The sequence below is a fragment of the Haemorhous mexicanus genome, chromosome 3, assembly GCF_027477595.1.
Source record: "Haemorhous mexicanus isolate bHaeMex1 chromosome 3, bHaeMex1.pri, whole genome shotgun sequence".
Taxonomy (NCBI): domain Eukaryota; kingdom Metazoa; phylum Chordata; class Aves; order Passeriformes; family Fringillidae; genus Haemorhous; species Haemorhous mexicanus.
Genome location: NC_082343.1, coordinates 78334760 through 78359530, shown reverse-complemented (window position 1 = coordinate 78359530; position 24771 = coordinate 78334760). Strand labels below are relative to the sequence as shown.

General features: G+C 35.5%; 1 protein-coding gene across 1 annotated transcript; it reads left to right on the top strand.

The window, feature by feature from the left end:
* Positions 1–3321: 3321 nt before the first annotated feature.
* MANEA (mannosidase endo-alpha) lies at positions 3322–20958 on the top strand. The gene is made up of 5 exons (XM_059842443.1): positions 3322–3390; positions 8543–9135; positions 12158–12267; positions 14562–14638; positions 15919–20958. The coding sequence occupies exons 2-5, from the start codon at positions 8586–8588 to the stop codon at positions 16553–16555; spliced, it is 1374 nt and encodes a 457-aa protein (XP_059698426.1). The 5' UTR covers positions 3322–3390; positions 8543–8585; the 3' UTR covers positions 16556–20958.
* The last annotated feature ends 3813 nt before the right edge of the window (positions 20959–24771 follow it).

The window sequence follows — 24771 nt, the reverse complement described above, 5'->3', positions numbered from 1 at the left end:
AAAGTGGCAGAGAGTCACAAAACTTCAAAGGAGGAGCTCCGGCTTAAGAATGACTACTGGAAGGAAAATAGAGAGATTCATGATTTGGAGACAGATAGGACTATTGAGAATAGAAGGAAAGGCTACATGCACAGACTATTCCCTCTTCCGGGTTTGTTCTGAAGCCAGAACAGTTTATCACAGCTATTAGATCCATAAATACAGTACAAGTGAGAAGACACATGATATAATGGAGGAGAAAATAATGGAAGCTACAGGAAAGATAAGACTATCAGAAGGCAAGCTAGGGAAAAGCACATCTTGACCTTACACAGGAAAAAATTAGCAATCACATAACCAAGGAGGAAAAATAAATATATTGCAAGACATTAAAAAAGAAAGTTAATCAATAATATTACCACAATTATATTAACATCCCTTGTTCCACCTAAACTTGAACATAACTACTTCATTTCCTTACTGTGCAAAAAGGTTTGGAGGAAGTTATGTTATATGGGTTTCCTCTTGTTGCTTTCTGAAATCTTAGCCAGTAGATTCAGTCTAATTAGCAAAAATCCTCTAACATAATGGAACTATGCCAGAACAAAAACTTCTAGGATTTTTTCCTTCTCATTAAGTGAATTTTTTCCTGCTTATTCTCTAACATCAGTATACTTTTTGCCTAGTAAACACTTACTCTTAATGGAACATCATCAAATGCTTCAGATTTACTTTTTACATTCTTTAACTTTCTAAGGATCTTATTTTCAAACAAATTTTCTTAGTTCCAGTAGAACTCCAGTAGAAGTTCTTCCCCATGGTAAAGAGAAAGTGAAAATTAAATTTATGTCCTCCATAAAACAACAGCAAAGACCACCCTACAAGACTTTTTCTTTTGAAGGAGAGAAGGAAAGAAGGAAAGAAAAAAAAATGAGAAAGGAAAAGACAACAAAAGAAAAAAACAATAAAGAAAAAATTGGGGATACTGTGAGGAAATAGAACAGATATCAAGGTTTGATCTACAGACTATTCATATGCCAACTAATCTATTATTAAAGCATGACATTCCTGAATCACTTACAACACACTCTGTAAATGAAATTATTCAGATACATGGAAGAAATACTAGAAATTAGAATTACTGCAAAATTTTTCCCCATAAGATCACTCAGACATCATAAAGAAAAAATCATGCCACAAATCCTTTAATTTTCTCAAAACTCAAGGAGAACCATTGGAGCTGTTGAATTTACTTCTCTATATCCACCTAGTAGATATAAAGAAGTATATATATATATATATATATATATATATATATTCTTTATATCTGACTAGTATGAGACACTCATTCTGAGTCTTTTCATTCACATATGAGGTGAAATCCTGTCTCTGTTGAAATCAGAGAGACTTTTGCTATTGATTTCAATGAAACCACCATTCTGATCAGTGTTTGTACTCTCTCTCATGGCTTAGAGAGATTCTTAGCAAAAAAATCAGACAAACTACACCACAGGGATCCAATTCATTACAGTCATTTTTCATATGGCAGAGGGAAGAAATGTTTTGATTCAATGGGAAGATTGTGATATTTACCTAATGCAACAATTTGCATTGAGTCAATCTGCAGTGTTTATACACAAGCGTTCTTCAGACTTCTGTTGTTAAAATAGACAACGAGAATATCTTTCTTTCATTGATTTGGTTATTAATTTCATTGGTTTGGTTATTATGACAACTATTCAGAGCCCATTTTCACTGCTTAAGAAAAAAGAATAAAGCACACATGAAATGTTAGTGTATGAAACGTCAGTAAAACCATTTTTACAACATATGCAGTTATATGCAACCACAAAATGACTATATAACTAATTATTTATTGAACTTCTATCCATATATTTTTTCCTGATTTATGCCCATATAGCTGACAGGGTATAAGGATGGGCAATTCCCAAAGCGCACTGACTTTCTCGATGTATCACTGCATTGAACACCCTACTCTAATGTAAAATTGAAAAACAACTCTTAGGGTGCAGAGGTGCCATACACAACACTGCACACAGATACAAGCCCCAGGCTTTATCCAGCTATTACTTGCCATCTCAGTCTTGAATCCTAAGTTGTAGGTAACAAAAGGTTGACCACAAGAAACATTGCAACAAGATGTGCAAGTAAGCAAGGCAGCAAAGCAAGCCAGACAACAAAGCCAGCGAGAAAATATGCGCCATCAAGAGCAAGATAGCAAGTTTTAACAGAATCTGCAAACTGCAAAATTAGCTAAAAACAAGTTAGACTGAAAAACAAGAAGCACCAGGCATGTGCTGAAGATAGAGGTGAAAAGTTCAAACATGAGGAAGACTACAGAAGCCTTCATCAAAAGACCACCAGAGGACTGATGACCACCACAGAAGGAACTGATGCATGCGCAGAAGCAAAAGCTGTTATAAAACCATGACACAGCTTTATGCAAATATGAGTATGCTAATGATCTGTTGTAATTATGACATTGTGTGGAAAGACTTTTAAAATGTAGCTGAAAGCTAAAGAGGATTGAGAGAGTTTTTGGCAGAATGATCCCCATCACTCCCAGCACTGAATAAACAAATAGCTGCTCTGTAGCTGTCTGATTAATATAGAGTTTTATTTTCTTCTCCAGTTTTGGGCATCAGGCTAGAGAGGGGCACCAAAGCAGGTGAAGGACCTGGGCCACATGGTTCTTGAGGAGCAGGTGAGGGAGCTGTGATTGTGTAGCCTGGAGAAGGCTCAAGGGGTGAAAGGAGGTTGTAGCCAGGTGGGGAAGTCAGCTTCTTCTCCCAGGCAGCTAGTGACAGGATGAGATGAAGAGTGATTCAGCGTAGATAGACAATGGGAGGAATTTCTTCACAGAAAGGGTGCTTAGACATTGGAATGGACTGCCCAGGGAGGTGGTGGAGCCACTATCCCTGGAGGTGTTTGAGGAGACTGGCTGTGGCATTCAGAGGCACGGTCTAGTTGACAGGAAGGCGTTCGATCATAGCTCGGAGTCGATGATCTCATCCTAAAGTGATTCTGTGACTACCATTTCGCAGCTGAAAAGTAACCAACAATCCAGCAAAGAACTGAAAGATTTTTTTGGGTCTTTCGAGAAAAAAAAAATTTATTAAAAAAAAAAACTGAAAAAAAAAACCCACAACGTGAAAGCCCAGCGAAGCTCCTGGCCTTCCAGAAGCCGCAGGTCCCCGACTCCCAGCAGAAAAGGCGGGAACGCGCGGCCTCTCTCCCCTCAGGATAACGGGGCCCAGCCGCCACCGCCCCGCGCATGCGCCCCGGCTGGCGCACGCGCTAGCGCCGCCGCTCCGGCCCGGCCCGCGCGGCTCCCGCAGGGGCACCCCCGCGCGCGCGCGCGCCCGGCGGCAGCGGCCCAGCCTCCGGCGGGTGAGTAACGGCGCCGGCCCCGAGCCCCGGCCGGCCCCGGGCACTGGGGAAGGGCTCCTCGGGGCTGGGACAGGCCGGGAGAGGAGGGCACGGCGCCCGCCCCCGCCCGCTGCCGCTGTCAGAGGGGCCGCGGCGGCCCCCGGGCGGTCCCTTCCCTCGTACCTCCTGTGGAAGGCTCGGCGCGCCTCCCGCCCGCGGCTGATGCTCCTCTGGTGGAGGGCGCTTGGTTCCGCAGTGTGGGAGAGAAGTGTGAGCACTCAGAACTCCGTGCCTTGCTCAGGGGATGGGAGCAGCTCAGCGAGCTGGGTCTGCTCCCCGCCCTTGCCTTACTCTTGTCCAGCAGCCTGGCTGTGAAGTGCCCCGGGGAGCTCCCGGTGAGGACTGGCTAAAGGTCGCTTTCTTCTCGTGGCCTGCAGCCGCCCAAAGTTAGCTGAGTGTTTCCACATCCTTTCGAAGCAAGAGAAGGCTGGCATGTTGAAGGCAGATACCGTAAATGCTGGAGGCTCTCTTACCACCTTTACAGCAAAGAATCCAGAAGGATTGTGTTTTGTTACTACTGCTGTCTTTCTTAAATTCAAATTACAATTTCTGTTTTCTGGTTGTCAGATTTTAAATACCTTTTTCTATATTGGGTAGACCAAAAAGAAATCTTCTATTAATGGAAGTGTTAAAAAAGGTATCTTTTTTAGTATGTAACACAGATGTGAAATGTCTGCATGCCATACCTAATGTTTTCTTACATCTGTAATGATTTTCAAGCTATTTTCTAAAAAAGGCTTTAGAAAAAGACTTTTCATATACAGAGGGTTTTTGAGAAGTTCCCTGGTTCTTTCTAATACTAGAAATTCTCACAAGTTTCCCACACATACAGCCAGCTTCTGTTGCTCTTTTTAGTCTTTGTGATCTCCAGATCAGAATGTGCTATGTAAATGTGGTGCTTTTAACACTTTTACCAGTCCTCACCTGCGCTGTCGCTCCACAATCAGGACTTTAAGGCCTAGATCTAGAGCTGATCTGTCACGTCAGAGTTTTCAGCTTCTTTGAGTTGGGTAAACTTAGTAGAAACTAAGTTTAGATAACATGGCCGAGATCCCATCCATGCCCACCAGCCTCAGTGGCTTCTGGATGACCTTTCCCTTGATCAATAAAATCAGATTTTCAGAGCTCTCATCTATATTGCATTTCCATTTGTTATGGTTAAGGAATATCAGAGCAAATAAACTATAGTATTTGCTGATTCTTGCTATACTAGATAAATCTGTTTTATCTTAACCTTATTTCTTTGCATAGTGTATTTCTCTTTTGGAATTTGTAAAACTTTTCAGTTTTTTCAAAGCAACCCACTGGGCAGGGCACTGAAACTTGAGTTGCCTGACCAAAATAATCTTGAGTAATTAAGCACTATCATCCCTTTCAACCACCTTTTTAAAATTGCTTTTTCTTCTCTGACTAAAGGAACATTCTTTTTTGGGGAAACATGCCAGGGGAAGAAAAGCTCATCATCTGTACATCTGTAGGGCTTTTTCTTCATATAGTGGAAAGGACAAACAGAAGGTTTCACTGCACAGTAACTTAAGGGTATAAAAAGCAGTAGTGATGGAGAAAAAAAAAATCACTGTCAGCTAAGACCTTGAGACATTTAGTTAAGTGTGTGGCGCAGTTAGGAAAATACATCAAACTTTTTTCATAGACCATTTTTCTATCTTTCATTAAGATTAAGGAGTTGTTTTAATAAGAGCAGCTGGAAATCTTGCCTACTGTGATGGCAAGATTTATTCATGCTATTTATTACCAAAAAACCCAAAATAATTTGGAACAGAGATGATCATAATGGGATAGACTTACATGTATTTTGTGCTTTTAATTCTGTATAGTTGCTAACAAACTAAAAAGTAAAACAACTGTGTCAGATGTTTTGAGTTTTTTCAAGAAGAAAACTGAGTGTTGAGGAAATGCAGATTTTAACTTTTCCCAGTAAAGCTTCATATTTTTCTCATGTTATGAAGGAAGCTACTATCTCTGTTAAGTAAAGGAGAAACTCTGACCTGTTACAGATGGTTTTATTCTTCTTTTAAAATATATTGAGTAGGCAAGAGAAAGAGCCCAAACTGCTTACATTTTTGTCTGGTACACCTATATGTGTCAACAAACATGGAGTTTGAATCCAAAAGCTTTTGAGCCAGGGTGACTGTATGTAAGGTCTTAACCTTCATAAGGCTGAAGTTTTTCAGCCTGACTTTTTCCTACTGAGAAAGTCAATTGCTGTTAGATCCAAGTGCACCCAAAAGTGCAACGCAAGATACTTGCTAGGTCTGTAGGTGTGGTGTGTACCTCAGGAAATTGCAGTCAGACTCTAAAATTTGAATGTCCACGACAAATGCAAAATCACTGCTGTGCTTTGTCTAATGACTGTTGAATCAGAAATGCATTTTTAAGGTTTTTCTACTTCCAAGGACAGATATAACTTCATGTAGCTGTTTCACAGGCATGTTTGCTCAGTCTGTTTCCCCAGTATTGCCGTTCTGCTGTGGCACTAGCATTGATGAGTGTAGTTTATCTGTCACTATCTCTGTCAAGTAGATCTGAACAAGATTAAATGACACATGAAGCACTGCCAACCTGTAGCCCTCCGCTGCAGCTTGTACAGGATAGTGTCTATGCCAGGTCTGAATTATGTTATCATCATTGAGACTGATGTCTCCCCAAAACACAAGCCTTTACCATGGATATCACTTACTTGTTCTAGAAATTTTGCACCTTTATGCTGAGCCTCTTTATAAGCATAGCAGAAGTTCATAATATGATATGGTAGACCAAGGTCTGTCTCAATGCTAGTCTAATGCTAGTGGGCATGCTGCTCGTTTTTTAGTATACTTCAATGGTGAATATTCCATATAAAAAAATACTTGTTGAAATAAAAACGGGGAGCACCAAGATCAATTCCTGATGCTTCAGACAAATGACTTAATGGTAGTGAAGTCATGATGTAAACAGGAGGCATTGAGTATCTGATACATCAACCAAGAATAAAAAGGAGCAGCTTCTTTGATATGGAATAGGAAAACCCAAATGACAAACCTTGTGAACATTGCAAACCTTGTGACATTGCAGTCATGAATTCTTTTTCACAGAAGAGATAAAATAATAACTGCAGACATAGTTTATCTCTGTCAGTCCTGTATGTTGTTTAATGAAGATCAGTGGCATTTAATTTAAATAAATCTAATATAATAATACATTAGTCAGATGAATAATATTGTTTCCTTAAAAAAAAATCCTAACCCTTCAGAAAACTTCAGTTTATCTAATCTGAAAATTGAGTTAAATTACCAGGTAGAGGTAGCATAATATATGAGGAAAAAGACTGAAAAGATAATGAAAAATAGCAGGAGCAGTTTGAGTGTATTTAAAATTAATTTCTTATTAAAGTAAGATGTTCTGTACTCCAAACAATTTCTGACAGAATTCTAAAATCATGGGGATGGATTGTTAGCCATAGACAAAGAACCCTGTGATTTGACGTAAAGTAATGTGAAATCCTTTAAGCATGTATTCTGTAAAATCGTTTTCCCTGACAGTAGCCAAATGTATGGTTTCCAGTTGGGAAAAATGAACAACATCATTTCATAGTCTTGCCTTGTTCCATCTGTTCTTTGTTGGCTTTAGTGCTGTGATTCTCATTCAACTGAGTTCACTCTCTAACAAGGTAAAAGTGCATTGGGATTTTCTTGTTTATTTTTGGAATGTTAACTGGGTTTGCTCTTAGAGTAAATGAGTGACCTTACTGTGAAAACCAAATGAATCCCAGAAGTTATAACAGACAGTTGGATGAATGAATTAATATTGTAAATGGAACTGTAATAGTGCTAATCCAATTCAGGCTATATTGTTAAAAAACATATTCTAAAATTGCTTATCTAAAATTATCATAGCAGTAGTAAGCAGCATATTGTGACAACTGAGCTCTGTGTTAATGCATTATAACATTGGTAGGAAACTAAGGTCAAATAATTTACAAGTATTTTAAAATGCCAGTGTATATCTCAGTAAATTAAAATAAGATTCTAAAATTTGGAGGTCAGTGACAGAAATACATATCACAACTATGCTATGTCTAATGACCCTTCAATCAGAAATTTGTTCTTGGATTTTCCAGTTTAGTGTTGCCAGTTTTATGCATAATCTTGTTTCACATAATTCTGTGGTAACCTACATTTTGTTAATCCTTTTCTCTGGTTCTCTTGTGATAATGTTGTTCAGGAATTTAAGTTATAAATAAAATAATCAGGCCTTCCATTATACTAATTTTCTTCCCCCCAGTTTCATGGTTCAAATCTTGCTGTGTACCATTGGTCTTGTTTGAATTTAGCCCTGGAACACTACATGAAGTGTCAGGCAGCTGTGACATTGTAATAACTGGCTGCCAGCAGCTAACTTGCAGGCTTTCTGCTTGAGCTACATCCTTAATGCTGTGCTGGTTTTTCTTACTTACATGATTCAGAAAAAAAATTAACATATTAGATCTGTAAAGTTGTAAAGCATCATGGTTTCAAATTTAGTTTTTGTAATTTAGTGGTTTTAGGGTTTTTTGTTATTTAGTTTTGAGTATTTTGTTAATATATTGGTTAACAGAACACAAAGTGCTTGGTTTCAAGCCAGTAAATAGGTTAGTAAATGAAACCTGCATTCTGAATATAAGCTGTAGTTCTGTCATACCCCATTTTGTTTTTTACTCTTGTTCTGCGATGTTATTCTCCTTTCATGGCTTCTGCTTTTTTCTTCTATTTTCTTTATTAATTCTACCTGAATAGCACTTGCAAAACATAATAGTTCTGAAATAATGTAACCAGAATTTCCATTTCATGGGATTTATCTGGGTTAGGATAAGAATTAAGTTCAAAAAGAAAATACTTTATAAAATACATGAGTCCTTAGTGGTAGAACCTCACAATGTGACACATGTTCTCAGAGAAAGAAATGGGATTTTGTTTGTGTACCCCACCCTCCACAAAGTCTGTTAGTTCTGCGGTCAGTGTATGCATCACATTTGTCTTGTTATTTTTATTATGTAGAGATATTATGAAGCATTTCATACTGCTGAATAATAATGGTAATAAGAAATCTGACTTGAAAATATTTGTCTTTTGATCAGTTCCAGCCAAAATCCTTCTGTCAGGATTCTGAACTATGACATCATGGCAAGATTTCGCAGAAGAACATGCATCATTTTGTTGCTTTTTATTTTGTTTATTTGCTCCATAATGATGGCTTTGAAGACTCTGAGGCCTGACAGAGCTGGCTTTGGGGATCCATTTGGACTTGGTTTGTTGCCGGAGCTTCAACAACGGACAGTGCTCTTAGACAGTAAACAGAACTTGCTAAATAGGGCTCAAGGAGATACTGTAACACGTGTCAGTAATTTGCATAGTATTGCTGTCAATACTATGAAAGCATCTATGTCTTCAGTAAAAAAGCTGGAAGAGGAGCTCTCTGCTCCTAATTATAACTTTCACATATTCTACTATACTTGGTATGGAAATCCACAGTTTGACGGTAAATATATTCACTGGAATCATCCCTTATTGCCGCATTGGGATCCCAAAATTGCAAACAATTATCCAAAGGGAAGGCATAATCCTCCTGAGGACATTGGGGCCAACTTTTATCCAGAACTTGGATCTTACAGTTCCAAAGACCCTACTGTCATAGAAGCCCACATGAAGCAAATGCGTACAGCTTCAACTGGTAATGAATGTTAACATTTCAGCATGTTGTTCATTTATCCAGCCTTACATCTGTGAATGAGGGCAACTGAGCTATCCTTCTGTTTTTCTGTGTAATTCAGGAAATGTCTGAAACTAGTAAATGTCTTTATATCTCTGAGTTTTAACCCCCAGCTGAAACCTACATCTTCAGGGCTGTGTATGATGAGTGTAACAGCATGGAAACATAAGAATGGTATTTGTAATACTTGAGGTACATGTTTTTCATGACTTACTGCTAAACACTGGTAACATGAATGAAAAAACAGAAACCTTGACTGGAATATATTGTCCATTTATTTTATTTTTGGAGGTGAATACTTCAGTTTAAAGAACAGGTTTCAGTAAATCACGTGAATATTGTTAAAGGAGCAGCTCGTTCAAATATGATTGGGTTTTTCTTTCTCTGAATGCTGTGTGTGTGCAATAACAATTATGTATTAATTTGTTACTGTCCAAAAATATCTTCTTTCAATACAAATTGACGTTCACTTTTTCTTAATAAGGTGAACTGTATACATAAGAATTATTCAATATATTTTTTTTGTGCTGTTCCTTGTTGTTTGGCTTTATGGTCCTTTTTATGTTAATCTTCTTTAAAATGAGATAATGCTAATATAGGCTGATACTAAACTCTGAGCAGCTTCTGTAAATGTAGTTGGAGCAATATGACCAAAGCTCCTAGCATTATTGATATTGCTAATGTCCTTGTATTGAATTGCCTTCGTTCACCTAATCATTAAGGTTTAATGTAATGTTACATTTTGATTAGTGATGTTTACTTGTGTAATGTTTACTTTTTGGTTGTTGTCTTCTTTGGGTTTTAACCCAACCTTTATTTTATACAAGGGTTAATACAAACATAGGAAATTTCTCACCCTCTTCAGTAATATAACTCCATCAACAGGAGTAACAAGACTGTTGAGTTTTAAAACTCAGCGATGTGAATGAGTAGTTCAGACTTCCTGTGACACTCTTTGTAACATAAGTGATATTTATAAAGAGTCACTTCGTTCCTGCTGTTGTTCTGACTTAAGGATTTAAGTACAATTGAATTTGGCCTCTTCCATCTAGATGTGACTTAACATAAATCATCCCTTTTTTTTTTTTATAGTTATACTTTGTTAATTTTCTGAATATTGTGAGGCTGACTGTTTACATTTTCTCCTTTTTCTCTCTTACCCATTGTCTCATCCATGACTGTATTTTACAGTCACATAATCATTTTTTCTAGCCATTTTTGAAGCTTTATCAAGGATCTTACCAAAAAAGAGTAATGTAAGTGGTTCTTTCAGTAAATATTGTCTAATGATTGAAGGCATATAAGAGATTGGGGCAACAGAAGTCTCAGGCAGTGCTTCCCTGAATTCTTATATTTTACAACTCTTATGTAATAATTTTCTAATATTTTATGACATTGTTTTTAGTGTCAGGTCCATCTTTTTTTTTTGACTCTTTAAGTGGTACATTATTTTTTTTTTTAACCACAGGAAAGAAAATGTGTAGTAGTCTTCTTCAGGAAAAGGCCAATGCAAATGTGAATTTAGGTTCCTTGATCAAAAATTCTGTCTTCTGAACTTTTATGTATTTCCTAAAGATGTAAAAGAGGGTCTTGTCAGATGTATTCAAGATACCCAGATTTGTTGCTGTTCTGCTTGTCCTTTACACCTTACTGATTTGCATTTAGTCCTTTTGTGTGAAGTAAAAGATAATATGATAAAATGCAGTAAAATACTGCATTTTGCTTTCCCTGAGCAGACTGTCTTTTGTGATTACCTGTTATTTGTAATTTTTTTTTTTTTATAAAATGCAGAGATAATGTGCCTAAGGGTAGTTAAACTCCTTTTTGTGTGTGGTGAGCACAACTTTCTGGTTTGGATATCGTGTGATTATGTATTCACTGTAATTTATGGTTTCCATTTCCTAAGTTTGGAATTGTTTGTTGGAAATTGGTGGTCAGAAATTTTATAATGTTAGTACAGTAGGTGGAATTTAGAATATATACTTCCCAAGCTCAGTGGATTTATTCATTTACTTGAATCATTACCTAGTTAAAAAGAACGACATTGACTTATTCTTCTGTATGTTCTAAATAGAATTGCTAAGAAAATACTCCTACATCGGTAGGAATCATCATCATCATGTATTTCTTTCAGACTTAGCTTCTTTTTGATATTGTTTTCAGGTGTGCCTCTAAAAGATCCTGTTTATTTGACAGCATTTTATTTTAGAAGGAAAGGGTTTTGCTTTTCTGAAGAGTGTGTTCTTTTGCTTTCTTGGAGAGAATCAGAAAAATTTACAGTATGAAGACATGTTATTTGTTGTCTTTTTTTCACCACAGCACTGGTAACATCCTTAAATTACTGAGAGTTACTCAAGCATTTTTGAAGATAATAAATTTAAAAACTAATTTCACATGCTTGGAAGGATGGATTACACCATAGTAACTGTACCAGCAAGAAAGAAGGTTGTGGGATTGAAGTCACTGCTTCTAGTAATAAATGGTTGTTTTGTATTTGAGCCAGAGGTACAATGAAGAAATAAGATGGGGAATAAAGTTCCATAAGATAAGAATCTCCTTCATCACATGCTGTCATCTCTTGACTGTTCTATAACCCATGCATCTTGATATTCTCTGCCTCTATCATGGTGTAGCTATAATGGTTTAGAGGGCAGCACTCTTTTCCTCTTGTCCAACCTGAAGCTTGAAATGCTGTGCTGAAAAGTGGGAGGGAACAGCTCTTAAGTGTTTGGATTAGGATACTGAGTACAGATTAGTTCCCTTGACAAATGATCTAACCACTGTTTGTTTTGCAGTCCTATAAAGAGAGGAGTTAAAATGCACTCTGAGAATACTTAGGTTTTGTAACTGACTAAAAAGTAATTTGAGATTCTCATTTATTTTATGTAGATTTCACATCAATAATTGTAACTCATGACAATGTTACAGTATACCGGTAATATATTAAACAACATGATTTAAAACTCAAGTTTTGTATTTTCAGGTGTAATAGTGCTTTCATGGTACCCACCAGGTATGGCTGATGAAAATGGAGAGCCAACTGATGATTTGGTGCCAATTGTTTTGGACTATGCACACAAATATAACCTAAAGGTAAAGTATTTCTAGATACATATAGTAGGACACATAGGAAAGTAAACTTTGCTTTTATACTGCACTTGTTTTTGGTTATGGAAGCCTTTGAATTGCACTGAACTTTGGTAGGACCTGAGTAATATTCCCTTATAAGCAGAATAAATATTGTAATCTGCTTTAGCTTGCAGAAGCTAAGGCACGGTGCTATGGATTTTTATTCTTTTCTAATTTCTTTTCTGAAACCAGTTTTTAAAATAAGACATTATGTTGTTTTCCAGTGAGTCTTGGGAGTTGAGGGAGGTATTACATAATTGAAAATACTGTGAAATACAGTGAGCTTTAAAATAAGAATCTTTGAGAAAGGAGAAAGACTTATCTTCATTTTGCATTATTTCATAACTTTCTAGCACCTGACCATAGAGGTCAGGAGTGAGCGTCTATGAGGAATAAAGACAGACTTGGAATATCTAGTTTGAATAAATGTCTTTATTCCAGAAGGTACCAGAAACAGTTGCCTTGAACTGTAAGGTTAGAGCGATGCTGCTTAGACTTTAGGGTTACTTCAGGGCATGATAGGATAGAAAGGCTAAGTTATTGACTACTTAAAATAGGTGAATATCAAGTAAGTTAAAGATTACATTAATTGATCGGTAGAATCTTAAGTTGTGGTTTGGTTTTGTTTCTTTTTAGAATAAAACTTGTATTTCCCTTTTGTGATAATGAAAATATGTATTTCTTTTTAATCTCTCCCAAGTAGCAAATTTGAGTTTTTAAGTAGCTGCATATATTTAATCTCTGGAGTATGCTGTCTGTACTGTGTACTGAAAACACAGCCTGTTCATCTGCTTGGGTTTTAGTTGGTTACACAAGTTGCAGATTCTCAGTGAAATTTCCTGTCACTGGGGTAACTGTAGATTCCTTAGCAAGCAGGAGGAAAACAGGATGATTAAAACACTTACGGAAGTAACTTCAAAACTGGTAAAAATACTGTGTGATTTGTATCATATGGTATAGGTTACACTCTATCTAATAATATATTTTTTAAAAAGACTGAAAAAGGTATTATCCTTTCCCAAAATTTTCTGACCATCTAATAGAGTTTGCTCTCACCTAAAAAACTTGTTAGCGTTCAAGTCTCAAAGGAGTCAAGACCAAATGAAACAAGCTACCAAGGAAAGTACAGTAGTGTGTAATAGTGTGATAATGATTGCAGTATGAATGAAGCTGCTGTTACCACTTGGAAGAATTACTGAAATACAGATATTCAGTATAGATATTGCAGGAAGTGCTACCTTCACTGTAAGGTTTTTAAGAAATCTTGCACTAACAAGTTATTACAATAAGTGTTAGGAGTCTCAGTAGACCAAAGCCAATATACAAAATATGTTTCTGTTATGTCTCCTAAATGGAAGTCTGGGACAAGATGTGCCCTTTTGATTTGCCTGGTTTTCATAGTTGGAAATGAAAGATGAAATTATAGTGCTTTTCAGCCTCTACTGTCAGTCAGTGATTTAGTCTAACACTATTTTTCTATAGTTTCTACTTAATAGAGAAGGAGATTGGCTCTGCAATGGAAATTTTCTACTGTTGCAGAGTTGTCAAAGACTTTATTAAATACATTCTGCTCTAAAATTGCTTCTGAAAAAGTTGTTGCTTTGATTAATGTAATGTATTCTTCCATGATTGTCTATTTGAAAACAAATTCATTTTTACATTGGAATTCACACATATTGGTTAATCAATTCCATAAGCTCCAAGTTTGACATTCAGAGCAATAGCAGTACATTATATTAGATTTAGTTCCAAGAGCTTGTTGCTGTTGATAAATCTATAAAATTTTAAATTAAAGTTTTCATTTTGCATATCTTAAAATGAATTTTGACTGAAAACTTTCCTTGGAGCATTGTCTTTAGCAGATTTTTGATACATTTGTTAGAAATTAAATATTAAAATGTTTCACTGGTTTATCACTACTTTGACATTCAAATAGATAATAAGTTTTAGGTTTTGTAGCTTTTTAATTTTTCTGAAGCATGATTGCCACTTGCTGTAGTCTAGGGTAAACAAAAGCAATGTTTTGTTTTAATGTAAAAAACCTAAGTATTTAATACCAAACTTCCTGGAATCAGAAGCTTCTATTGTCAGTAGTGCAGGAGTTGTAGTAGGGTTGTATTATTCTCAGTATAGACTGATGAAATGTTTGGTCTGTAAGGAATTATAGTTTTGACTGGTACTTGCTTCATCTAATACCCAGTGCCCATGTGTTCAGTAGTGCTTTATGTTTGTGTTGCTGTTACGTTTTCATCTTTCAGGTCACTTTTCATATTGAACCTTACAAAGACAGAGATGATCGCAGCATGTACCACAATGTCAAGTACATCATTGACAAGTGAGTTTTTTCAGAATGGTGTCCTTGGGGTTTCTTACCTGCTGGTTTGGGGGCTTTGGTATATGAACTAAAGCTTGTAAAAATATATAAGAATGTCTGCTGAGACTGAAAAGGACTGAAAAGAACTTCATTTATACTTCAGTGCTGCAAAATTCAGTCTTTTTTTTTAAATACTGAAGTTTGAATTTTACATAGATTCTCAAATTTAAATTGCTTTCAACATTCTTTAATAGCATAAGTCATACTTTAGATACTTCAGATTAGCAACATGATCTATAAATAAAATAAAATGTACATTTTGATAATGACAAACTAGCAGATAGGGCTTTATTTTGTTGACCTCTAATGATTTTAATTCATCTTGACAAATTCTGTACAGCTACTTGTTTTGCTTATCAGTGCTGCTTAAACTGTCTTTATTTCATACGGAATTAGAGAACTGCCCTTCAGAGAAAGCTGGTAACTGTGGCGCAGTTTGACACTAAGTTATTGTCACAATTTAACGCCAGCTGGCAACTAGGTACCACCAGCTGGCGCCACCTCACTTCCCCTCTCATCCCCCAGCCCTGGGGAAGTGAATCAGAAGGAAAGGATAAAACTTTGTGGGTTGAGATAAGACCAATTTTATGATTGAAACAAAATAGTATGCCAGTAGTATTATAAAGAATGATAATGGAAAGAAGAAGGAGAGAGAGTAACAGAACCCAAGACAAATTGCTCACCACCTATAGAGCAGTACCTGGCCCAGCCCTGGGCAGCGTTCAGTCCCCTTCCAGGTAGCTCCCTCAGTTTCTATATAGTCATGACATTCTAAAGTGTGGCATATTTCTTTGGCCAGCTCAGGTCAGCTGTCCTGGCCTGCTTTCCTCCCAACTTTTTGTGCAGCTCCTCACTGGCAGAGCAGGAGACACTGAGAAGTCCTGGACTTAGGGTAACTACTACTTAGCAGCAGAAAAAACATCAGTGTGTTATCAGTTTTATTCTCATGCTAAATCAAAAAAAAAGAAAACCACAGCACTGGACCAGCTGCTAAGAACATTAACTCTGTCCCTGCCAAATCCAGGACAGTTACCAATTTGTAGTAGTTTAAAGTTTTTTTGAAGAGTCATAGTTTGATACTTCAGCAAACACTGGACTGAAGGTGGATATGATGTGCTGTGTTTCAAAGTCAGTGTCCTGTCTTTTTAAATTAATTTTTTGGAAAAGTCTTCAGCTCAGATTGTACTACAGTATTTTCCAAATGGCAAGTTTTGTCTTAACAATACTTGTCTGCTTTATAGGTACGGAAGCCATCCAGCCTTTTACAGACATAAGACCAGCACAGGGAGACTTCTTCCCATGTTTTATGTTTATGACTCTTATGTAACAATTCCTGAAATATGGGCAAATCTGTTAACTGTGTCTGGATCCCAGAGTATTCGAAATACTCCCTATGATGCATTATTCATTGCACTTCTTGTAGAAGAAAGACATAAGCATGACATTCACAGAAGTGGTTTTGATGGAATGTACACGTACTTTGCCACCAATGGCTTCTCCTATGGCTCATCACATCATAATTGGGCAAGTTTAAAAGCCTTTTGTGATAGTAACAACTTAATGTTTATTCCGAGTGTGGGGCCGGGTTATATTGATACCAGCATCCGACCGTGGAACAACCACAACACCCGGAACCGTGTCAATGGGAAGTACTATGAGACTGCCTTCAGCGCAGCCCTTCTGGTGCGCCCAGAAATCATTTCCATTACATCTTTTAATGAATGGCACGAGGGAACTCAGATTGAAAAAGCTGTCCCTAAGCGGACTGGACAGGTGGTTTATCTTGATTATAAACCCCATAAACCAAATGTTTACCTTGAGCTTACTCAGAAGTGGTCTGAGAAGTACAGAAAAGAACAAGAACAGTGGCTTATGTGAGTTGTCCCAGCTCCAGTTGTTTCCTAATGCATTGACTGTATTGAGAAAGAAATTGAGAGCTGAAGAATCCGTTATTAAATGTCTTTATTGTATCTGTTGAATGTATATGCACTACTACTGAATTTTAATTTTGAAAAGTAAGAGGACTATGAGAATATTGGCAATTCTGTCTTACTGGATATTTTAGATCAAAAATATTCAGGGAAAGCTGTTTGTTGTTCATTTGTGGTTCTTTTTAACTTTGTAACTTGCATGCTGAGTGCAGAATATCTGCATGGGATAACGCTACATGACCAAAGTATAACAAAAACCTGGCACAGCTTCTTCCTTCCTTTATTCCTATAGTTGTGTTTCTAATCAAACTGATGCTGTAGTCTAAATCCTTATAGCTTCTTGCAGTATGCATGTCTATAGTGTGTGGAATAATCTGCATTTACACTTTTTGATGCTTTGCATATGGAGTTCTTGACATATCACTAGCTTGTGGTAAAAGCACTGAAGAGTTATGTGTGATGCAACACCACTGAGTTTTGTTTGAAAAAAAAAAGTATTTGAAAGAAAGTTCCAAAGAACTGCTGAAAGATTTATAGATTACTTACATTTTTTCTGTTTGGTACGTGGTGTAGATTTTTGCAGATTAATGGATACTGATGAGGAACATTTTTTTTCTCTTACTTTGAATTTAAAAAAAAAGCTTCAATTAGAGTGGAAAATATTTTTGAGGGGAGGAAAAAGCCCCTAAAGGTACAAAAAATTTATTAAAATTTCCATTGTTGCTTATTTTCTGCTAATTGACTTCATGCACAGACCTAATGTGCTTTTTTAAATTTATAGTTTCTAAACCCAGTGTCTTACTCGTCCTACAATAACTTAATTGTTGGAAGTACTTTCTTTGTTTCTGATTTGGGAGCAACCTGGTAGTAATGAGAGCAACTACCCATTTGTTTAATTTGAAATCTGAGATTTCTCTTTTTTAGCTGGTCCATTTAGTTGTTCCAGAATTCAGAACTGTAATTACTAAAATCTTGCTGTTATTCAGATAAGCACCCTACCAATGCTACCTGTAAGACTGTGGTGTGGCTGGAAATGAGTATTTTCATTCCTAGAAATCACATCTTTAAATGTTGTGATTATTAATTGGCATTTTTTATGAGGTTTGAAAGGTTCAATCACACAGACATACCTCCTTAGCAATACTTTTTTTTGGGATTTTCATAGAATTTTGTAACAAAGTTGTAAACTTTGAAATAGTAGAAATTGCCGTGTTTTGTTCATTTGCAGCAAACATTTAATCATTGCAACGTGGATTCTTGCTTAGTTATTTTATTTTTTAATTTTATTTATTTATTTTTTTAATCGGCATATGAGGTTCTGATCCTGTGTTTTATTTCATATGCTCAGACTGTTGTGACCACTAGTAACAGCTAGAATTCCATTGATGTCAGCAGAACTCATGAAAATTACACTCTTTACTTGGATCTCACTGTAATTTGTCTGTTAAGTGGTAACGTGAATGTGAGGACTTCTGTTAAAACAGAAACCAAACTAGTATTTTTTTTCCAGAAAACTTTTTCATTCCAAATAAATGTAAACCAGTTACCACTATAAATTTCTAGAGTCTTTCTGGTATGAAAAAGATTTGTTTGTATATCTCTTACTCTTTTACAGTTTGCTTTTTTTGTTGTTGTTTCTTTGCGCTTGTTCAGGTGATGAGGTGTCATCTAATGCCCTCAGCTGCATGAAAAAACACAGGAATTGGATGGCAGATATGTAACCTGGCATGTTGAAATGTGCCTCTAGAGTTACTGGAGTCTTATTAGTCTGTCTTCATTTTGTTTTGCATTTTCCTGTTTTATTTCTGAGCAGTCTGAAATGCCTCTAAAAGAAGTGTTTACTAATGCTTATTTTGTTTTGCTATACTCAGGTGAGTAAATGGACATAGGTATGACCACAGTCAAAAAATAGTGTCTGAGACATAAAAAGCACTTGTTAGACTTTTACCACTTTCAAGTTAACTAATCCTTTTTAAATTTACCTATTTTTGATATTATTTTACTATAAATCCCTTAAATAGCTATACATAACTCATTAGTATAATTTGTTGTATGTTTATGCTTTTACAGCCCAGAGTCCTTATATTTGTTTTAAATGTGAGGGAACAATTAAATGTTTGCCTGTGTTATTAAAAAAATCTTCTGAAATCAAACCTTTTGAAAGGACAAGTATCTTTATTTTCCCTTTGCTTAAGCTTGTGTCATCCACTGGTCTTTTCTCACTGTAGTTATCTGAGCACTTTACTGGTCTTGACAACTTTGCACTCACCTTTCAGCCCTTACTTTCTCCTGGTGGCAGTTTATTTTCTCTGTGACTGCGAAAGTCACTCCTTTTTTGCTGTGCATAGAAACATTTGAAATCTGTTGTATGGTATTGTACAACTGAGGTGATCTATTTTGTTTAAAATGCAGTTTACTGTAACAGTGTAATGGATCTCCATTACTCTGAAAGACTTCTGGAATTGTTGTAAAGGTATCGTTTAACCATTGCCATGAAGTGGTTTGGGCTATGGCACACAGATGTCTAATGGGACCTTCAGAAAAATTTACAGAATTTCTCTAGAAAAGAATGAAAATTAAGTGCCTAGAAATTCATCACCCCTGAACACTTACTGTATTTTTATGTGCTTGATGTGATTTAAAACATAAATATGCAACCTCACATAATATTTCAGAGTTGAGAATTTAATTTGATGATCCTAAGAAAAGCTGATGGAATAGCAGCTACTAGAGCTACCCCACCTGCCTGACTAATACTTTCTCTACTTAAAGTAAACCGATGTGCTGCTTCTTGTCATAGGGAGTGGAGAGTTTTCCTTATGGGCTGTTGCTGCAGTCATGATAGTTCCTTGAAATTTGAGTAAAATAGATCTGTGGGAAAGGATTTGTACAAATGCAAAGGAATAAGATGGTAACAAGGGCACAGTTAAAAGGGACAAGGGAGGAGGAAAGTGAATGTATTTAAGAAGATGGTTACTTCAAGGTTTAAGATTACAGTAAGGAAAAAAGGGGACTCCAGTGTGTAACCAAAATTGAAAGGCAGGGAAGAACATTTGTAATGATTTTGTGATTTGAAATAGATTTAAGGAATATCTAGATCCCATTCAACTTTGGTCTCCCACCATTTTTACTTCTTGGCCAACTGGATAAAAATACTGTAATGACTGTTTTTAATATTTTTACACTGGTTAAATGCATTTGATTTGTTATGTCAGTACTTAAAATGATATGGGGAGTTTTAAAAGAGATTGAGCCATGTTATGCCTCTGCAAATACGGAAATACCTGAAGTAATCAATCACATACTACTGACTGAGTATCACCAGGTGGTAAATGGTTTCTAGTCAAGGAGCAAGTCCTCGTGGTAAAAAGAGAACATATTTTTAAAAGAAAATCTATAGGTTCATTTCTGCTTCTGTGAATTACGATCAAGTAAATTGTTTTAGTTCTGTGAGCTGTCTCAGAACTGAAGCTTAGTGCATCAACTCTGAAATAAGAATGTGTATTAAATCTTGTATAGTCGTGCATGTCTGTCAGATCTGTAGTCTTGTACTGAATTTTGTAGGCAAACATGTGCTAATGCTGTTACGGTTTTAGTGGCAAGCTGTAGATTATTGTGAATATAGTTTCTGCACTGATGTTCATTGTACTTGTCTTGTGCATTTCTTTTGAGGTGCCAATTATTTGTCTCTTAAGAGGTTGTTGAAGCAGAAGGTTCTTCAGTGAAAATATTTTGTTATGAAATTTGATATGTATATATTCTCTGCATAGTTTGAATTAACACATTTCACGCATGGTTCTTAGATTCAGTTGAAAATATCTCTCAGGAGTGTTTTCAGCTCTCTGGGCACATGGATAAGGACTTTGTGTGATTTAAGGCCTTTTTTTCCTGAATTTAATTCACATAAAAAGAAGAAATAAAGAATTTATAAACAAATTACTTGCCACTGAATATAAGATGAAAATCTCTCTCCCAGTCCTACAAGTACTTGTCTTCATCTTTCTACTTCATTAAGTTTGTATCAATGTTTTGTTTCTTTTTATCTTTTACTTTTGACCAGCATGTTAAATGTTCTATAAATTTCTAAAGTGACTGTATTTCTAAGATTTCATAGTGGAATATTTCATTTTGGAAAATTCAGTAAAGAGAATCTACAAGATTAGTGGCATGGCAGAAAAGCCTGATGTGAATTTCATATTGTATAGGTGAACTTGTTGTGAATGGATAGTGTATCTTTATATGAATTGAACACAAATAAAAAATACCTTTCTTTTAATACTCTACATGGCTGTGACAGAGATGAATTTGCTTACATAAAAATAAAAAATGTTTTTGTGTCTGTTTTGATAAGTGCATATACCTGAAGTCATTATTTTTAAAGTAATATGTCGTAATAAAATTACAGACTGGATTCTGCTACTTTTAAGTAAGCAATGGTTTTAATCCCCTGTGATATTTACAGAAGATCTTTTTGCTTATTAATGTTTTCATGAATAATAAATATATGCCCAGAAATTGTGATTTTTAAAGGAATGTGTGATAGTAGGGTCTTTTCATAATATGAGTTTTGCAAGTTATTTTTTTTATTTTTCTATTACTATGTGTGTGTACTAGCTCTCCACAGAACCAACACAATGGCAGGCGGTTTCTTGTTTTTTGAAGGGGGAGAATATGTGTTTGGGTTTTTTTTTTAGTCCATGGAAGTGAGCACTATGTATCTTACAACTGGACCCTGTCAGAGTTGGTTTTGTAACTTGAAGTCATTGCTTTAGAAGCACAGCAGGATCTCTCAAGACTAATTTCTCGAACTGCAATGTGATTCAACAAACAACCAGCCCTAATTTCAGATGATTTTTAGAATACTAGTGAGAATTAGAAAGTTGGTTTGTTGTGATTTTAATGGAAGTTTCTTTGAAAATTCTAATATACTATGGTAGAAAATACTTCTATCATATAGCTGAGATTGCTCGTTCATTAAGATCAGATAGCCAGGTAATGTTTGAGAAGTATGATTTTAAATATGATGTATGTTTTTCAATAATACATTATTTCATAATAGTTCTAAAAGAAGAAGTTTAGTTCTTCTTTAGTTCTAAAGAAGAACTAAAGGGGGCTTCTAAAGAAGGCATTAACCTCAGGAAGCAATGTTAATCAATGAGAAATAATACTAAGATTTTTCAAGGGAGAAAGAAGTGGCCAGCCATTTGCTTTTCATCAGTGAAAAACTCTGCAGTCCTTATTTTGCCTCATGTATATGATTCTTGGTGAGTACTCAAATTTTATTCCAGGTGAATGAAGAACCTACTTTCAAAAAATAAAATACCTTCTGAAAACACAAATGGTAAATTGTGTTAGTTGTACTCTTAGCATACCAAAAGTACTTATGTGTTGCTATGGAATACGAAAGAACACAGACGCACATGTTGCTCTCAAGGTGAAGAGCAAAAAGGGAAGTTTATTTTTTGACTCTAACATTTATAGTTTTTTAAAAGTGACAGTGGATTGGAGGGTGACAGTGCCACCTCTCCAATGACACTGGACACAGTCTTTCAAATTTCTTTTCTTCTACAAAAGAATGCAAAGCAATGTGTTATCTACAGAAGGTGCATGAGAAAGTTCTCTACAAGAATGTCAACATCAGAAGGCTTAGAAAATCTTAAAAAATCAGGATGACACCTTATGCTTTGCTATTTAGGTCCAGCCTTTGGCTGACCAACTTCCTGATCTGCTAATTCACTTGGAATTTTTTGCATATATTTGTACTTTTTTTTTTTTAAATGAAAACTTTGGAGAACAATTACAAAACAAAATTTTAAAACTCCATTGCAGCAACATGACATTGAAAAAGATAAGCTGTATAGAAGGGAGGAATGCAGTTAAGAGATGTCAAAATTATAAAATGTCTGGAGGCTTTATGCAGGCAGTATATTTTATATATATATAGATAGATAGATAGATAGATAAAATATATGTACAGTATATATTATATATAGTAATCTGGATATATATTTTCAGATTACTATATCAATCAAAAGATTTTTAAGAAGCCTGGAAGAAGTTCATGTAGTTAAACATTTAACAGAATAAAGAAAGGTGTTAGAAATAAAAGATACTTTAAAGTGCAAATTCTGTCCAAAGAATCAAACCAGAAAAGAGGTAAGTTCTTGCATTCATTCTAGAACTAAAAAAAACATCCCCTATCAAACTTGAAGGAACAACTTCCTAGACCTAAAAAAACCAAAAAAAACCTAATAATTAGGCTTCCCCCATCCATCCACCAGAAATAAATACAGAAAACCATGGTTAGCAAGACATAATACAATATTAAGGAAAAAATACACAACAATTTTTAAGAACTAAATACTAGAGTCTTCTTTAATGCATGTTTCTAAAACGTCACAAGCAGACAGAAAGCTGGTAGTGTGCTGATAGTGCTGGTAGATAGAGCAGCAAAAGGATCTCTCAAAGGTCCTTTGGATCTTTGATAATGCTGTAGTAGAGAAGTTTAAGGTGTTTTAGAGAAGTTTAAAGTGTTTTGTATCCATGTTTATTACAGAAGAGGTCAGAGATTTTCATGCTTGATCTATTGGTATCTATTGGTAATTAATCAAGAAATATCCTACATTGAAATGTCATACAACAAGTCACGTAACTGGATCAATAAAACAAACAGCAGTAAATCACCCTGTTTCAATAGTGCTCATTCAGGGGTTTTCAAGGAACTCAAGTATGAAATTCTTAAAAATGTCTCTACTTTTTTGCTTAAGTTAATGGCAGGCACGTGAAGGAAAGGGGACAAAGGTGGTACCAATTTTAAAAAGACTTCTAGAAGGGATGCTTGGAACTATAAACAAGTCTGAAATTCATCCTTGATTTAAAAAGTTAGTAATAATAGACATATATGTATCGGGCAATATCAATGTAGTTTTCCAAAGCAAAGTCATGCACCAAAAATCCATTACATTTTTGAAATTGTAATTAGAAATGTAGTCAAAGACAATAAAGGTTCCAGCAAAGTACTTGGACTTCAAAAGATTCTACATTTTCATGTAAGTAGAGGGAAGAATTTTTCAATACATTACTTGCCATTAAAAGTTAAAAAAGAGATAATAGAAGTATTAAATTTTCATAGCGACAGGCAGGTACTTGTTAGGTCCCAAAGACATCTGTTGTGACATTTGTGCTGTTCAGAAAGTCATTTAAAAATATATGCACTAGTGCTAAATGATTTCTAAAGATAATCAAAATTAAAAACCTAATTATGTAATAGTAACAAATGCGGTGATAAAAGAGCTGGAGAAACATAGTATCATGTACATGTATAGTATCAGGACATACTATACATGCACAAAACTGTACTATGTTATAGTGGTCTACTGCTTAAAATTGATTTAGTTGTTCATTTGGTTAGGACTATAAAATAATTAAGCTCAAAGATGGTAAACAACAAATATATTATTAGGAAGGACAATTAAAAATATACTATTGTATAAATGTGTGTCATGCTTGTGTCTGGAATATTATCTATCTCCTTTTTAAAAAATGTACTGAAAAGATACATGGAACAATTGCAGAAATCAGAGTAAGGGAGATTTGAACCAAGGAAAATGTACATTAAAAATACTCAGCTTCAATAAAAATTGTTCCTCAGAGTGTGCCAGTGGATCATTGAAGGGCATGAAGAAAATTAATAGAGAGCAGTAACATTTTCTGTTCTTTATGCCAAAGAAAGGTCATCTAATTAAATTTTCAGATAATGTATTAGAACAGAATAAGATGTTGGAGTTTATTCACTCAATATAATAAAATTACCAAATGTACTGCTACAGGATATAGTAGAAATCGAAAGTATAAAAGGTACAAAGTCACAATAGCATTGATAAGACTTCATAAGCAGGGTGGTCCAGGTGCAACTTTTTCCTCATAAAAATCTCCAAACAACTGATTATCAGAAAGCAAGAGAAAGTATTTTTGGAAATAAATTAGCTTTATTTCATCTAATGCTTTAGGTATTTTGCAAGACATTTTGACTTATGTGTGAAAATCAAAAATGTCTTAATCTGTTTCTGAAATTAAGAGGGATATTCATATTGGAAAGCAAGAAACTGGTTTAGTGGCCACTAATTATATTTTAGTTTTCTTCTTTCTCTAAGGTTGAATGTT

What these genes read in the sequence shown, in the direction of transcription:
- MANEA (XM_059842443.1), top strand. Translation starts at nt 8,586, where the DNA reads ATGGCAAGATTTCGCAGAAGAACATGCATCATTTTGTTGCTTTTTATT. An exon ending in AATGCGTACAGCTTCAACTG is followed by an intron (nt 9,136 to 12,157) that starts GTAATGAATGTT and finishes TTGTATTTTCAG; the next exon opens with GTGTAATAGTGCTTTCATGG. An exon ending in GTCAAGTACATCATTGACAA is followed by an intron (nt 14,639 to 15,918) that starts GTGAGTTTTTTC and finishes TCTGCTTTATAG; the next exon opens with GTACGGAAGCCATCCAGCCT.